The sequence below is a fragment of the Phyllostomus hastatus genome, unplaced genomic scaffold, assembly GCF_019186645.2.
Source record: "Phyllostomus hastatus isolate PE091 unplaced genomic scaffold, TTU_PhHast_1.1 phas_contig_194, whole genome shotgun sequence".
NCBI classification, from domain to species: Eukaryota; Metazoa; Chordata; class Mammalia; order Chiroptera; family Phyllostomidae; genus Phyllostomus; species Phyllostomus hastatus.
The window spans coordinates 441,923-459,192 of record NW_025333703.1 but is presented as its reverse complement, the minus strand read 5'-3'; the positions used below and the strand labels follow the sequence as shown (position 1 = coordinate 459,192).

The 17,270-nt window shown below is 36.6% G+C and overlaps 1 protein-coding gene across 8 annotated transcripts in view; it reads left to right on the top strand.

Annotated features, from left to right (window-relative positions):
• Window positions 1-16,215, top strand: part of ZFP82 (ZFP82 zinc finger protein) — a 47,226-nt gene extending 31,011 nt beyond the window's left edge. For all 8 annotated transcript variants that reach the window (XM_045833786.1, XM_045833790.1, XM_045833791.1 and 5 more), the window contains one exon: window positions 11,692-16,215. In XM_045833786.1, coding sequence (XP_045689742.1) covers window positions 11,692-13,049 — 1,358 coding nt within the window. In that variant the 3' untranslated portion in view covers window positions 13,050-16,215. The remainder of the gene's footprint in view (window positions 1-11,691) is intronic.
• The last annotated feature ends 1,055 nt before the right edge of the window (window positions 16,216-17,270 follow it).

Sequence of the window (17,270 nt, the reverse complement as noted above, 5' to 3'; positions counted from 1 at the left end):
AAAATTTTCTGTTTTATGGCTGAGCACTATTTTATTGTGTAAATGCCCCATAGTTGTTTTATCCACTCATCTGCTGATGAAACTTGGGCTGCTTCCATGTATTGGTGATTCCAATTAATGCTGTAATGAACTTCAGGGTTCTTATGTTCTTTTGAATTAGGGGTTTGGATTTTTTTGGATGTAATCCCAGAAGTGAGATCAAGGCAGGTCCATTTTTTAAATTTTTTGAGTTACCTCCATACTTCTTTCCACAGTGGCTGCACCAATCTGTATTCACACCAACAGTGCAAAAGGGTTCCCCTTTCTCCACATCCTTGCCAGCATTTGTTGTTTGTTGATTTGTTGTTTGTTGATGGTAGCCATTCTGACAGATGTGAGGTGATCTTATTGTGATTTTCTTTTTTCTTCCTTTCTCCCATTGATCCCCCCTCCACCATGCAACCCCCAACCTACAGCATTCCCCCTTCCTTAGTTCATGTCCATGGGTTGTATATATAAGTTCTTTGGATTCTTTGTTTACTATATATTCTTGACCTTTCCACGTCTATTTTATGCCTACCAATTATGCTTCTTATTCCCTGTACCTTTCCCTGCCCCATTCATCCCCTTCCCCTCCCCACTGAAAACTCTCTATATGATCTCCATTTCTCTGGTTCTGTTCCTGTTCTAGTTGTTTGCTTAGTTTTTGTTTTTGTTTTTTAGGTTCAGTTATTGATAGTTATGAGTTTGTTGTCATTTTACTGTTCATAGTTTTTGATCCTCTTCTATTTCTTAGGTAAGTCCCTTTAACATTTCATATAAGGGCTTGATGATGAATTCCTTTAACTTGACCTTATCTGGGAAGCACTTTATCTGCCCTTCCAATCTAAATGATAGATTTGCTGGATAGAGTAATCTTGGATGTAGGTCCTTGCCTTTCATGACTTTGAGTACTTCTTGCTGGCTCCTTCTTGACTGCAAGGTCTCTTTTGAGAAATCAGATGATAGTGTTATGGGCACACCTTGGTAGATAACTGTCTCTTTTTCTCTTGATGCTTCTAAGATTTTCTCTTTATCTTTAATCTTGGGTCACTTAATGATGATGTGCCTTGGTGTGTTCCTCCTTGGGTCCAATTCCTTTTCGACTTTTTGGGCTTCCTGGACTTCCTGGAATTCTATTTCCTTCACCAGATTGTGGAAGTTTCCCTTTATTATGTATTCAAATAAATTTTCAACTTCTTGCTCTTCTTCTCCTTCTGGCACCCCTATGACTTGAATGTTAGAGCACTTAAAGTTGTCCCATAAGTTCCTAAGCCTCTCTTCATTTTTTTGAATTCTTGTTTTTTCATTCTGTTCCAGTTGAATACTTATTTCTCCCTTTTGTTCCAAACTGTTGATCTGAGTCCCAATTTCCTTCCCTTCACTGTTGGTTCCCTGTATATTTTGCTTTATTTCATTTTGGGGAGCCTTCATTTCTTCCTTCACTTTGTGACTGAGCTCAATCAGTTCTGTGAACATCCTGATTACCAGTGTTTTGAACTCTGCATCAGATAGGTTGGCTATCTATCTCCTTGCCACTTAGCTCTTTTTCCGGAGTTTTGATCTGTTCTTTTGTTTGAGCTGTATTTCTTTGTCTCAGTGCACCTGTTATGTTGTAAGGGGGCAGGACCTTAGGTATTCTCCAGGGCAGGGCAACCTTCTTTGCTGCCCTGTGGCACTATCTGTGGGGGATGGGTCAGAGAGGGGCCAATGTTGCTTGCTTGCTCTGCTCTAGCCCCACTTTCCAAAGAACTCTCCTGTGAAACTGGGAGTTTCTCCCATCACAGCAGCCCTCATAGGTTTTTACAGCCCAAGTTTTGAGGCTTTATTTTCTTGTGCTGGAACCCTGCATTGGGTGGTCTGTCTCATTCCCCAGTGTTCCTCCTGGTTTATACACATTCAAATGTGGGACCACCCATTTCACCAGCCCCCGCTTTGCCCACCTAATCCTCCCACTGCTGCTTTGCCATGAAGCCTCTCTGCTGCAGCTGCCTATCTCCAATCCTCCTACCAATCTGAATGAATGTTTCTTCTGTTACTCCTTGGTTGTCAGACTTCCATACAGTTTGATTTTTTGTTGGTTCTGGTTGTTCTTTGTTTTAAAATTTGTTGTTGTCCATCTTTTGGTTGTGTAAGGAGGCAAAGTGTACCAACCTATGTCTCCATCTTGGCTGCAACTCTCACAACACTATTATTGAATAAACTATCTTTAGCCTAATGTGCTCATTTATTTCCTCTGTTAGATATTAATTGATTATAAAATGTGGGTTTATTTTTGGGCTCTTTATCCTGTTCCATTGATATAGGTATCTGTGTTTATGCCATTACGATACTGTTTTGATTATTATGGCCTTATAGTACAGTTTGATATTATTACATGATTCCTCCAACTTTATTCTTCTTTCTGGGGATTGTTGTTGCTGTGTAGGGCCTTTTGTAGTTCCATATAAATTTTTGAAATATTTTTCCTGTTCTGTGAAATAAGTCATTGGAATCTTGATAGCAATTTTGTTGATTGCTTTGGGTAGCATGGACATTTTAGTCATGTTAATTCCTCCTAAGCATGAACACACTATGTGCTTCCACTGACTTGTATCTTCTTCAGATTAGTATTTCAGTGTCTTACAATTTTCTGAGGACAGGTCTTTTACTTCCTTGGTTAGATTTATTCCTAGGTGTTTTATTCTTTTTGAAGCAATTGCGAATGGAATTGTTTTCTTAATTTCACTTTATGATAGTTCATTCTGGCATATAAAATGCAACTGATTTCTGGATATTAATTTTGTATCTTGCTACTTTGCTGAATTCATTTATCTGTTCTTGTAGTTTATTGGTAGAATCTTTGAGGTTCTCTATGTACCATATCATTTCATCTGCAATAAAGACAGTTTTACTTATTCCTTTCCAAGATGGTTACATTTTATTTCTTCTTCTTATCTGATCGTAATAGCTAGGACTTCCAGTACTATGATTAATAAGAAAGATGAAAATGGACATCCCTGTCTTTTTCACGGTCTTAAGGGGAACACTTGTAGTTTATGCCTATTGAGTATTATGTTGGCAGTGGGTTTGTCAAACATAGCCTTTATTATGTTATGTTTAGGTATGTTCCCTCTATTCCCACTTTGTTGACAGTTTTTTTTAATCAGAAATGGGTGCTGGATTTTATCAAATGATTTTTCTGTATCGATGTGATCATGTGGTTTTTATCATTTATTTTGTTTATATGATGAATCACATTTATTGACTTGTGAATGTTGTACCAACCTTGCATTCCTGGAATAAATTTCACTAAATTGTGATGTGTGATCTTTTTGATGCATTGCTATATTCAGTTTGATAATATTTTATAGAGAATTTTAGCATCTATATTCTTCAGAGATAATTGGCCTATAATTTTCTTTGTTTGTAGTGTCTTTATCTGGTTTTAGAATTAGGATAATGCTGCCCTCTTAAAATGCACTTGGGAGTTTTACATCCTCTTGAATTTTTTGAAATAGTTTTTGAAGGAAAGGTGTTAATTCTTCTTGGAATGTTTGGTAAAATTCACCTGTGAAGCCACCCAGTCCAGGACTTTTGTTTGTGGGGAGTTTTTTGATTACTGCATTTTGATTGCACTAGGTATAATCTATTATTGATTATTTTTGGATGATTGTATGTTTCTAGAAATTTATCCATTTCATCCAAGTTGTTCAATTTGTTGATATATAGTTATAATATTTTAGTGCAATTTCTTGTTATTTCTTTGGCTGCAGTCATTATTTCTTTAATGTCTGGTTTTATTTATTTGGGCCTCTCTTTTCCTTGAAAAGTGTGATTAAAGGTTTGTCAGTCTTGTTTATCTCTTCAAAGAACCAACTCTTGGATTCATTGATCTTTTGTATTGTTTTTTTAGACTCCATTTCTTCTATTTCTGCTTGATCTTTATAATTTCCTTTTTTCTACTCTCTGAGCTTTGTTTGTTATTCTTTTTCAAGTTCCCTTAAGCATAAAGTTAAATTGTTTATTTAAGCTTTTAAAAGTGATTTTATTTATTTTTAGATAGAGGGGAAGGGAGGGAGAAAGTGAGGGAGAGAAACATCAATGTGTAGTTGCCTCTTGTATGTCCCCCAGTGGGGACCTGGCCAACAACTCAGGCATATGCCCTGACTGGGAATCCAACCGGCTACCCTTTGCTTCGCAGGTGGGTGCTCAATGTACTGAGCCACACCAGCCAGAGCTATTTTTCAGCTTTTTTTGGTTTGTGTTGAGATAGTCCTGCAATGCTATGAACTGTCCTCTTAGGATTGCTTTCCCTATATGCCACAGATTTTGGGTTGTTGTGTTTTCAATTTCATTTGTTTCTAGGTATTTTTTTATTTCTTCCTTGATCCCATCATTAACCCATTCATTGTTTAATAACATTATTTAGCTTCCATGTCTTTTTGTAGTTTTCAGTTTTCATCTTCTGATTGGTTTGTAGGTTCATAGCATTGTGGGCAGAGAAGATGCCTGAATAATTTTAGTCTTCTTTTATTTATCGAGACTTGTTTTGTTATGTAACATGTGGTCTATCCGAGAAAACATTCCAAGTGCACTTGAAAAGTATGTATATTCTGCCGCTTTGGGGTGAAATGCTCTGAAGTTATCAATTCAATCCATTTGCTCTAGGCTGCTGTCTCCTTGTTGCTTTTGTCTAGAAGATCTATCAATTGAAGTCAACAGGACATTGAAATCCCCTACTGTGACTATATTTCTGTTGATCTCTTCCTTTATGTCCATCAAGATTTGCTTTATATATTTAGGTGCTCCTTTATTGGGTGCATAAATGTTTACATAAGTTTGTTGTACCTTTTGATCTGAGGAGGGCCTCTCAGAGACAGTGTGTGTGTGTATACACACACACACACACACACACACACACACACACACACACACATATGTCTTGTTTTCTTATCTACTCAGCTACCCAATGTCTTTTGGCTAGAGCATTTAATTCATTTACATTTAAGGTGATTATTGATAGGTATGTATTTATTGCCATATTATTTTTTAACTATTTCCTTCTGTTTCTTTTTCTTTTTCTTCTTCTTAAAGTAATCCCTTTAACATTTGTTGCAGTACTGGTTTGGTGTTAACAAACTCCTTTAGCTTTTTCTTGTCTGGAAAGCTCTTTATTTCTCCTTCAATTTTAAATCATAGCCTTGCTGGATAAAGTAGCCTTGATTGTATGTAGGTCCTTGCTTTTCATCACCTTGAATATTTCATGCCAATCGCTTCTGGCTTAAAATGTTTCTTTGAGAAATCATGACAGTCTAATGGGAGCTCCCTTGTAGGTAAATAAGTGCTTCTCTCTTGCAATGTTTAGGATTGTCTCCTTGTCTCTAAGCTTTCCCACTTTAATCATAATGTGTCTTGGTGTAGGCCTCTTTGGGTCCATCTTGTTTGGGACTCTGTGCTTCCTGGACTTCTGGGTCTTTTTTCTTCACCAGATTAGGGAAGTTTTTGGTAATTATTTCTTTGAATAGGTTCTCAATCTCTTGCTCACTCTCTTCTCTTCTGGCATTCCCATGATGCAGATGTTGTTACACTTCATATTGTCCCAAAGCTTTCTTAAGCTGTCCTCATTCTTTTAAAATTCTTTTTTCTTTTTGCTGTTCTGGCTTTTTTTCCTACCTTGTTTTCTAGATTGTGGCGGACTCTGGCCAGCAGAGTTCCACCTTGTTGTGGCTGAAAGAGAAAATACACAGGTGACAGCAATCCTGTGGAGAAAAAGGGAATGGCATGGCTACTCTCTTAAAGGGAAAGAGAGTGCGCCGACCCTTGCCTAGACAGGCTTTTATTGTTTTCTTAGGGCTTACATCGAAAAGAGCTTTATTATCTATTACATAGAATATTGTTGTCTACATTCTAGGTACAATCAAGGAAATGAAAATAACATGCAAAGGGGAATGGCGGCAAGCTGATTAGCTCTGTTCTTGGGTGAATTCACACAGACTTTGGAAATTACCTTGAAGATAGATAATGCACATTTGTTGTTTTAGACCAGGGTGATGGAGTTTTAGCAAGAGCAAGCATTATACATTTTCTAGGCCTGATTCCCACGGGAAGCCCTTGGTTTGAAGGTCTGGCTCCTGCCCACCACTTCGCTTCTGTAGTTTTTCCATACAGAGCTGAGTCACATTTGCCAGACTGAAACAAACCAGTCTCCTACACTAAATCACTGATTTGATCCTCTGCTTCCTCTAACCTATTATTTGTTTCTTCCAGTGTATGAATTTATTTCAGATGTACATTATTTTGGACTGGTCCTTTTTATGATTTCTCTGTTTTTTCATGCTATTGAGTATCATTATAATCATTACTCTAAACTCCTTATCTGATCATTTGCTTGCCTTCATTTCATTTAGTTCTTCTGGAGAATTTGCTTGTTTTTTCATTTAGGGCATGTTTCTTTGTCTTCCCATTTTGGCTGATTCTTTGTATTTGTTTTAATGGACTAGTTAGATCTGCAAAGACTCTAGTGCCAGCCAGTGTTGTCCCTGCCTGTGACTGACTCTGGGAAACCTGCTTGGAACTGTCAGTGATCCACAAGTTGTGGCTCCCTGTGCTGGGCCTGGGTGTGTATAGAAAGAACTAGACTGCACACCAAGGCTAGCTTTTACCAGCACCTGGTCCATGGGAGGATCAGTTAAAGTCTCAGAGCTCCCAGAGATCCACCTTTGCTGTTCATCTTAATCACTGATATAAGCTCCAGCAGTACTCAGTAGCCTGATTTAGGCTCCACTGGATAGAGTGAGGGGTTATTGATTACTCTTAGGCTGATGCCACTTGGAAGGGAGTGCTGTACCCAAGAAAGATGGCTTCTGCAATATGGGGAATGATTTAACACAGAGACCCTAGCTGTTGATGCTTTAGCTCCATCCCAAGCCCCCAACCCCAGTCACTCCTCACACGAGACTAGTCCACTCTGCCTTCCCTCTGCCAGAACCCAGGGTAAATGGCTGCAAATGAAATTTTGTGCATTGGCCCTTTAAGAGTCTCTTGGTGTCTCTAACTGTCCCTCCCTGGTAGACCTAAACCATGCTGCTTTTCACAGCTGGATGTTATTTTGATTCCTTTCCTAGTTTTGGTGCTCTATGCTGGGGAGCCCAGCTTGGGGTTCTGACCCCATACTTTCAGAGGGAACAACCCTGGCTGCTGAAATATCCCTCCAGAATTTCAGCTGTCTCCTGTGGGAACACAGCCAGCCCTCCCATGCCTCTGTACTCCCTACCAGTCTTATTGTAGTGAAGTGGTTCCTTCTGTATATCCTTGGTTATAATGCTTCTATCCAGCCAGTGTACAGTTGATTAGTCAGGATATTTTGTGTTTAACTTGGTTGTAATTCCAGTTTGGTCCTGGGAGGAATTTAGTGTAGCTTCCACATACGCCTCCTCCATTTTGGGTCTGCTAGCACATGTTCTTTGTTGATTTATTGGTGACGGCCATTCTGACAGATGTGAGTGATATCTCATTCTGGTTTAATTTGCAATTCTCTGATGATTAATGACATTGAACATTTTCTTATATGTCTGTTGGCCATCTGTATATCCTTTTTGGAAAAGCGTCTATTCAGGCCATTGCCCATTTTTTTAATTGAATTGTTTGTTGTTTGCTGAATTGTGTAAGTTCTTTAAAAACTTTGGATATTAATCCCTTATCAGAGGTATCATTGATGAACATATTCTCCCATTCAGTGGGTTGTCTGTTTATTTTGTTGGTGATTTTTTGTGCAAAAATCTTTTAGTTTTTGTAGTTCCATTTGTTTATTTTTCCTTTTGTTTCCATTGCACAAGGAGATATATCAGAAAAAAATATTGCTATGAATAATGTTTGAGATTTTACTACCTATGTTTAATGATAGGATTTTTATGGATTAAAGTCTTGTATTTATAAGTGTTTCGTCCCTTTTGTGTTTATTCTGCTGTATGGTGTAAAGTTGTCTCATTTCGTTTTTTTGGCATGGATATGTGTAGGGGGATGCAGGCAGCAGAATCTTCCTGTCTGCTGAGCATAGCAAGTAAGGCATCCTGGACACAATCTTGCTGTTCTGGCAGGAAAGGGGGTGGTAATTCCCTCTAGTGGAGAATGCCCCGAGCTGTTCTTACAAATGGCTTTTATTGGGAATGGTATTTGTAGGTGTACACAGAATACATGCATAGTTCATCAATCAATGTTAAAAAGGCTATAGTCATACAAAAACAGGTATTATCTATAATAACAATTGAAGGAACACAGAGATTTGTCATAGGTCAGGGTCTGTTCGTCATGCTGATGCCAGAGGATCTTTAAGACGTGTTTCATGAGACAAGGAGTTTACTCCTTATGCCTTGAACTTAAACATCTGGTTTATATCACCAGGGCTATACAAAAGAAAGCAGAGCAAGTTTGCAAGGATACAATGTACATTTCAGTCCTGATTCCCGTGGGAACCCCTAGGTGTTAGAGTCGAGTCATGCTTGCTACCTGTGTTTTTACCTGGTTTTCCAGGGAGACTTACTAGCCCCTTTCAGAGCCTGCTCTCTCGGGGTTGCAGTCTCAGAAACCACACAGAGTGGTCCCCAACACATATGTACAATTTTTCCAGCATTAGTTATTAAAGACTGTCTTTACCTCATTGTATGTTTTTGCCTCTTTTACAAAATATTAATTGACCATAAAGGTGTCAGTTTCTTTCTAGGCTTTCTATTTTGTTACATTTGTCTGTATGTTTCTATTTATGTCAGTACCATGTTATTTTGTTTATTATGCCCTTGTAGTATCATTTGCTATCATACAGTGTGATTCCTCCAAGTTTGTTCTCTCTGAAGATTGTTGTGGCTATTTGGGATTTTGGTGGTTCCATATAAATCTTTGGAATACTTGCTGTAGTTCTTTGAAATACACCATTGGTATCTTGAAAGGAAATGCATTGACTTTGTAGATTGCTTCCTGTTGTATGGATATTTTAATGATGTTAGAACGTAGTATATGAGGTCTGTTTGGAAAAAGTCCAGCCATTGTTAATGTAATGAGAATGGTTTGCACAGCATTGATGTAACTTGGCAGCCAAGGTGAGTGGACTGGAACACAGATGCATGAACAGTGATGACCTCACTGTGCTAGTCAGTGGGAACAGTAGATGCTGTTGAGTTAGCATGTGTACTGTGTGGCTGTTGCATTCAAAATGACTGAGTGAGTTGTGAATCTGCATCAAATTGTGTGTTACACTTGAACATTCCTCTGCAGATACTATTCAGATTATTCAGAAGCTTTCAGGTACAATGTTATGAGTATAGCACCAATAAGTGTGGCAGAAACACTTCAAAGATGGTTGAGATTCTGTTGAAAGTGATCCATGTTCTGGAAGACCTGCAGTAAGCAGAATACCTGAGAATGTTGAGCGTGTACAGGCTGCAATCAACAAAAAACGGTGACTGATAGTGCAAGAACTAGAAGCTGATGTGGTGATTCCAAAATCTGTGTCTGAGATATTGATGCAGGATTTTGGCATGAAACGTATCATGGCAAAATTTGTTCTGTAGTTTCTGCTACCAGAGCAGAAGGAACATTGTGCTGCATTTGCTAATGACTTGATTTAAATGGCTACCAATGAACCATATTTCCTCAAGAAGGTCATAATTAGAGGTAAATGATGGGTCTATGGGTAAGATCCTGGAACAAAGGCCCAGTCATCCCAATGGAATTCTCCTGGTTCTCCATGCCTAAAGAAGCAGCAACATCATTGCAGCAAGATCAAGACCACGTTAACTATGTTTTGTGATTGGGAAGGTGGTGTCCATCACAAGTATGCTCCTCCAGGCCAAACAATTAATGAGTACTACCTCAGTGTTCTTTGTTGGTTGAGAGATGCAATACAATGAAAACAACTGCAGCTATGGGCAATTGGTGACTGGCAGCTTCATCACGACAGCTTGCTGCTCATGCATCACGTCTTGTGCAGAGTTTTTTGGCGAAACATCTAATCACCCCGGTGACTCAGCCCCACTAAAGCCCAGATTTGTCACTTTGTAACTTCTGGCTTTTCCCAAAACTGAAATCATCTTTGAAAGGGAGGAGATTTCAGATCGTTGATGAGATTCAGGAAAATATAATGGCAGCTTATGGTAATTCCAACAAAGGATTTTGCAGAGCATTTTGAACAGTGGAAGAGATGCTGTGAGAACTGTATGAGGTCCCAAGGTGCCTACTTTGAAGGGACTGAGTTGTCATTGTCCTCTGTACAATGTTTCTTGTATCTTATATATTCTTCTATAAATCTATTTTTCATATTACATGGCTGGATACTTTCTGGCAGACCTTGTATATTGTATGTTATATACATATATAACAAAACAATATATACTAACAACATAAATTTGGATACTGTCAGTAGAGAAAGCATTAAAGGAAGTGACTTTTGATCTAAGATGAAATGAACCAGATCTGCAAAATCCTGATTCAAAGATTTGTGGGAGATAGAGTAATCTGAAAAGTCCTAGGAGATGGAAGTAACCTGGGACATGTTCTATGATCTGAATTAGACCTTTTCAAGGAGTAGTAAAGAGGACAGTGTTGAGATAATGTGTTATAAGCAGAGGCATTTTAACCACTGTGAGTTTGATTTTATAATAAAAATACAGAGAAATTGTTGAAAAACAATTGAGTATGAATTTTTCTTTCATCATCAGAATCATGTAGAGAATATTAAAATAGGACTGCCCAGGACTGTAGAATCTGATCCAAGATATTTATGTGGTGTCTAAACCTCAATATTTGTAGTAAGTTCCCTGATGATTCAGATCCATATCTAATTTGAGAACCACTGATTTAAAATGTTTACAGGCATACCTTAGAGATATTGTGTGTTTGGTTTCAGACCACTGCAATAAAGTGAATATCACAATAAAGAAATTCACACTTTTTTTTAGTTTCCAGAGTATATTAAGTTATACATACACTATACTATAGTCTATTAAGTGTACAATAACATATATTAAAAAGGTGTACATACCTTAATTAAAAATTGCTTTAGTGTTAAAAAATACACAAACCATCATCTGAGCATTTAGCATGTCATACTCTTTTTTTTTAATTTTAATCATTGTTGAAGTACAGTGTTCTCCATTTTACTCCCATTCCAGCCCATCCATCCATCCCTCTCCACTTCCCTCCCATTACTAGTTTTTGTACATGTGTCCTTTAAATTTGTTCCTAGCATGTCATAATCTTTTTGCTGGTGGAGGGTAACATTAAAGACTACTGATCACACATCAATAAAATAAGTATAATAATAATGGAAAAGTTTGAAATATTCAAAGAACTACCAGCATCTGAAAGAGAGACATGAAGTGAGAAAATACTGTTGGAAAAATGGCACAGATAGGCTTGCTCAATGCAGTGTTGCCACAAACCTTCAATTTGTAAAAAGCCAACCCATGAACAAAAAAACTGTGAAGCACAATAAAATGAGATATGCCTATACTTAATCTTCAGTTTTACTTTGTTACAACACTTATTTTTCCTGCTCTTTTCTTATGCTTTTTTCCCCCTGAAATTTTGTAATTCTAGAAATTCACTGGGCATTACTTTGGTTATCTCTTATTTCTACTTTAGAAATTTTACTACTTTTAGAAAAAGGAACTACATGTTTGCTCTCTTGTTTTCTTTCAGATCTGGAGACGAGGTGTGAGACTAAGAGATTATCCTTAGAAAATGACAGTAATGAAGTAAACTTATTCCAGTGGAAGATGATGGAAAAAATTAACAACCATGACCTTAACAACCTCATTTTAAAAAGTAATTGGGAGTCCAAAAGAAAATTTGAAGGACAAGTAGAATATGTTGGTCAAGTGAAAGTTGCATCTCAAAAAATGTCCTCTTACCAAAAACACACATCTCTTACTCCACCTCAGAGGATTCATTTTACTGAGAAACCTTATGAATGTAAAGAATGTGGGAAGGCTTTCAAAGTACGCCAACAACTTACCTTTCATTACAGAATTCATACTGGTGAAAAACCCTATGAATGTAAAGAATGTGGGATGGCCTTTAGACAGACTGCCCATCTTACTCGACATCAGAGACTTCATTCTGTTGAAAAACTTTATGAATGTAAGGAATGTGGAAAATCTTTCATATGTGGCCCAGACCTTAGAGTACATCAGAAAATTCATATTGGTGAGAAGCCCTATCAGTGTAAGGAATGTGGGAAGGCCTTCAGAGTACGTGGACAACTTACTCTCCATCAGAGGATTCATACTGGTGAAAAACCCTATTTGTGTATAGAATGTGGAAAGGCCTTTAGACAGTATGCACACCTTACTCGACATCAGAAGCTTAATGTTGCTGACAAACTCTATGAATGTAAAGAATGTGGGAAGGCCTTTTTGTGTGGCTTTGGCCTTAGAGTACATCACAAACTTCATACTGGTGAGAAACCTTATGAATGTAAGGAATGTGGGAAAGCCTTCAGAGTGCGACAACAACTAACACTCCACCAGAGAATTCATACTGGTGAGAAACCCTATGAATGTAAGGAATGTGGAAAGACCTTTAGTCGTGGTTATCATCTTATTCTTCATCACAGAATTCATACTGGTGAGAAACCTTATGAATGTAAAGAATGTTGGAAAGCATTTAGTCGTTATTCACAACTTATTTCACATCAGAGTATTCACATTGGTGTTAAACCCTATGACTGTAAGGAATGTGGGAAAGCCTTTAGGCTACTCTCACAACTTACACAACATCAGAGTATTCATATTGGTGAGAAACCCTATACATGTAAGGAATGTGGGAAGTCCTTTAGATTGCGCCAAAAGCTTACTTTACATCAGAGCATTCATACTGGTGAAAAACCCTTTGAATGTAAGGAATGTAGGAAGGCCTTTAGGCTTAATTCATCCCTTATTCAACATCTGAGAATTCATTCTGGTGAGAAACCGTATGAGTGCAAGGAATGTAAAAAGTCCTTTAGACAACATTCACACCTTACCCATCATCTGAAAATTCATAATGTGAAACTATAAGAAAGTTTTTTCAGTCCTGTGTTGTAGAACACTCTATGAATGTACAATAGTAATTAATGCTTCCTACATGCAACTGACTTGGTATAAGAAGTTTTATATAATTAAAAGAATGTGGCAATTTATTGTCTTCTACCATCATTCAAACCTGATAAATTTCACATTCATTCTCAAAACTAATCTTATTAATATAACAAATATGGGAAAGACTTATCTCTATCCTATCACTTTCTACTTGCGTTATATCGAACAAGATGCTTAACTGCTCTGTGTTATAATTTATTCATTTATAAAATTAAAACTCTGGCAGTAAAATTGCTGCAAATTCAATAATATTTATCCCATGAAGAGATGGAATTTACATTTTTTCCTCTTTAATCTGGGCAGACTTTGACTTTGACCAGTAGGATACAGTAGAAGTACTACTGTGCCATTTGTGGACCCAGAGATTACTGGTACATTTCACTTCTCTTGAGATACTCTTTCAAGTTCAGATCCTTAATTCTTATGTTAAAAAAAAAATCTGGCTACTCTGCTGAAGAGACAACATAGAGAGGTTCTGAGAATATATAGAGAGGAAGAGGTACCCAGTCTTCCAGACATGCCCACCAAAACACCAGACAGTTGAGTGAAATAGTTTTGGATCCTCCAGATCAGCCACAAGCAGAATGCCATTGAATGACCTCAGTTAATGCTATATAAAACAGAAGGATTGTCCAACTGAGCCCCTGCCCAAATTCCTGTCCCACAAAATCATGAGAAACAATGTAATGGTGGTTGTTTTAAACTTAAATGATCAAAATTCACTCCAGATACTATAAAAATCCTGAACAGGTCTATAAACAAAGGAAGAAATTTAAATGTAGTTGTGATCTTGGTTGTTTGAAAACCAGAATCAATAGTTTTGCAGGCAGTAAAATGTTTTAAAGAAGGATGATCACTAACAAAATTTTGCCAGATCATTCTATAATGCAGTATCTGAATCAATGAGGATAACCCCTAAAAATAATATCTGGATCAGTGTCAATTAAAATAAATGTAAGCATTCCAAAATGAGTTTAGTAAGTTAAACTCAGTAGTCTATTAAAATGATTATAAAACAAAATGATCTACCAGGAGTATCCAGAGGCTCAGAGTATCCAGATAGCCTCCAGAGGCTATCTGTTGTGACTCAATCAGGTATCTAGATTTTAGGTTTGCTAACAAGCAGTGTAACAATATTGGAAAAGTGACATAATCCAGCCCCAATATCATATAGATTCTCTTTTTATTGTTTATCTTATCTTCATCAGCATTAAAAAAGGAATGAACAATAGATATAAAAAGTCAATCTTTAAAAACTTTACATAAATAAAACTGAATGTTGCCACACACTTCATTTTGAGCCAAACCTCTGTAATGTTCCTGTAGTCAAACATACATTAAAACTTGCACCTACAAGTCCATTTTGCTGAGAATGGGCAGATTGGGCAGATGTTATTGAATACATCATTCACTGTCTAGAATAATACATGTTTTCCACTCAGGATTTCAAATGTTTAAATTTGTAAACAGTATATACAATGTGTATACAAAAATATAATGCCAAAAAAGAGTATTATAAATGCTATAATAAAATTAACTTTTACAAATAGGTCATTGTGTTTCTCCTCCATGGTTCCATTTTTATGTTAGAGGTCTTCTGAAAACAGTATAGTAGCTCAAAATTTCTGAAAGTATGTTCCACAAAACAATAGTATTTAGTGGTACTTGAAAATGATTTTGTGGTCAAATAAGCATGGAATCTCTGTATACTATATTTCTTGGGGGAAAATTCACATAAGTGTTTATCAAAAGACTATCAAAAATGTTTCATTTTATCTAACACAATGTATGTCAGACTTCAGTATAGAACTCCCATTCCCAATACCTATTGCAGATGTGATTCTACTTTGGTAGATGTTATTGTAACCAAAAATGGTGGCTTCAAGGATGGAGATGTCAGCTTTATGACAGGTGTATGGTTATTTTTATAGTGAGGAAAGCAAGTCAACATGCTATCCAATTAGCTAATTCTTTGAAAAAGTTTTTTTTTAATGGTGCCCTTCAATAGAATAAAAAACCTCTAGCCCTGTTATTTAGATAAGTACATTGTAAGTATTTAGGTCCTTTATTGGCAATTTTTAGTTACATACAATTTCTCACTGAAAAAATATCTTACTGAATATTTGTGTTTGTCAGTACACATAAACAAGAGTTTATCAAAAAGTGGGATTGCTCAGTAACAGGTTATATTTACTTGCAACCTCATTAAGTACTCCTGCAGAAGTGGTGAATATCACTATGGTGCTAATTTACAACCCCTTTAACATGGTGAAATTATTTCCTTATAACTTCACTTCTGGCATGTGCCTTAATATGTTCCTGGTTAATAGTGAGTTGAGCATCTTTTTACATCTCTTTATTGGTAAACACAATAATATACTATTACTTGTGGGGGTTTTTGCCATTTTTTAAAAAAGAATACTCATAAGAATTGTGGAATTCTTAAAAATAACTTTTCATTAGTAATCCTTTACCTAGTATTATAAATGATAAACTTACCTTATCCTAGACCTGGCTTATATCTGTATTTATGGTGATATTGTCATTAAAATTTAATTGTTCATTATTACCCAATAATATTTTAAACATATTTTCTACTAGATTGTTTTCTAGGCAGTCAGTTATGTCAACTGCAAATAGATATAATTGTGTTCTTTTCTGAATATTTACAGTTATTATTAATCTTATCATAATAAATTTCCACAACAAGATTTAGAGTTAGTGATAATAACAGACATCTAATTGTTTTCCCCAATTTAATGAAAATCTCATAGTGTAATGTTTGCTCTAGAGTTGAAGTAAGTAGACTTTATATGACTCAGTTGTTTCCTTTGTCCCTTTTTTTTTAATCAGAAACACCTGCTGAATATTGTCAGATGCCATCTGGCACATTGATATAATGTTTTTCTTGAATTTGTTAATGTGGTAAGTTGTACATTGGTCATTAAGGAAGTATGTTATTGGTACAAGAATAAACAGATAGACCAATGAAGTAAGTTGTACATTGGTCATTAAGGAATTATGTTATTGGTGCAAGAATGAACCAAATAGACTTATGAAACAAAATAAAGAGCCCTGCAATAGACCTATATGTGTGTGGTCATTAGACTCTTGACAAAAATTTTTCAGTGTTGTTGGGAAATGGCGGTCTTTTCAATAATTAGTGCTGAGTCAGTTGCATGTCCATATTGACAAATGAATCTTGGCTCTTACCTCACATTACACTCAAATTCCAGATACATTAGTGATCAAAGTATAAAAGATATAGGCTTTAGAAGAAAACAGACTATCTTTCTAGCCTGAAAGGAGCAATGCCTTCTTAAACAGAACACTGAAAGCACCAACCATAAGGGGAAAAAATGGTGTTTTATTATATTAAATTAAAAAATATATTTTCATCAAAAGACCCCATTTAAGCCCTGACTGGTGTGATGGAGTGGGTTGAGCATCATCCCACAAACTGGAAGATCACCAATTCAGTTGAGGTTCCAGGTTGGGGGTGTGTGAGAGGCAACTGATTGATGTTTCTCTCATGCATTGATGTTTCTCTCCCTCTCACTCACCTTTCCCTTCTGTCTAAAAACAAATAAAATATTTTTAAATGCTGCTTAAAAGGTGAAAAGCCAAGCCACAGAGTGGGAAAATATATCCACGTTATATATGTATATATTTAACCAAGGACTTACCCACAATACCTACAGATCAATAATTGACAACCAAATAGGAAATTCAGAAAAACCTCAAATAACCATTTTTAAAAAGGATATTCAGATGGCCTAAAGAGATGTCAAAAGGTGCACAAGTTCATTAACTGTCAATAAAATAGATACCACTATATACCCATCAGAATAGCTAATAAAAAAATGTGTATGAAGGACTTGTGCATAATGCATACCTACAGTGTACCACAGAATACTCAAGCCTTCAACAATATGCTAGTGAATATTAAAATCCCCAATCTTCAGGAACATCTGGAGAGCAGGCAACCAAGTGAGTACCTAACTAGGAAAATGTCAGATACCGATAAGGGCTAAGATGGTGGGAGGGAACAATTCAGTAAGTCATTTCATTCATAGTGGGGACAGTACAGGTTTTACACAATAATAGCCAGGCTAACACTGAAAAAAAAAAGCCACAAAG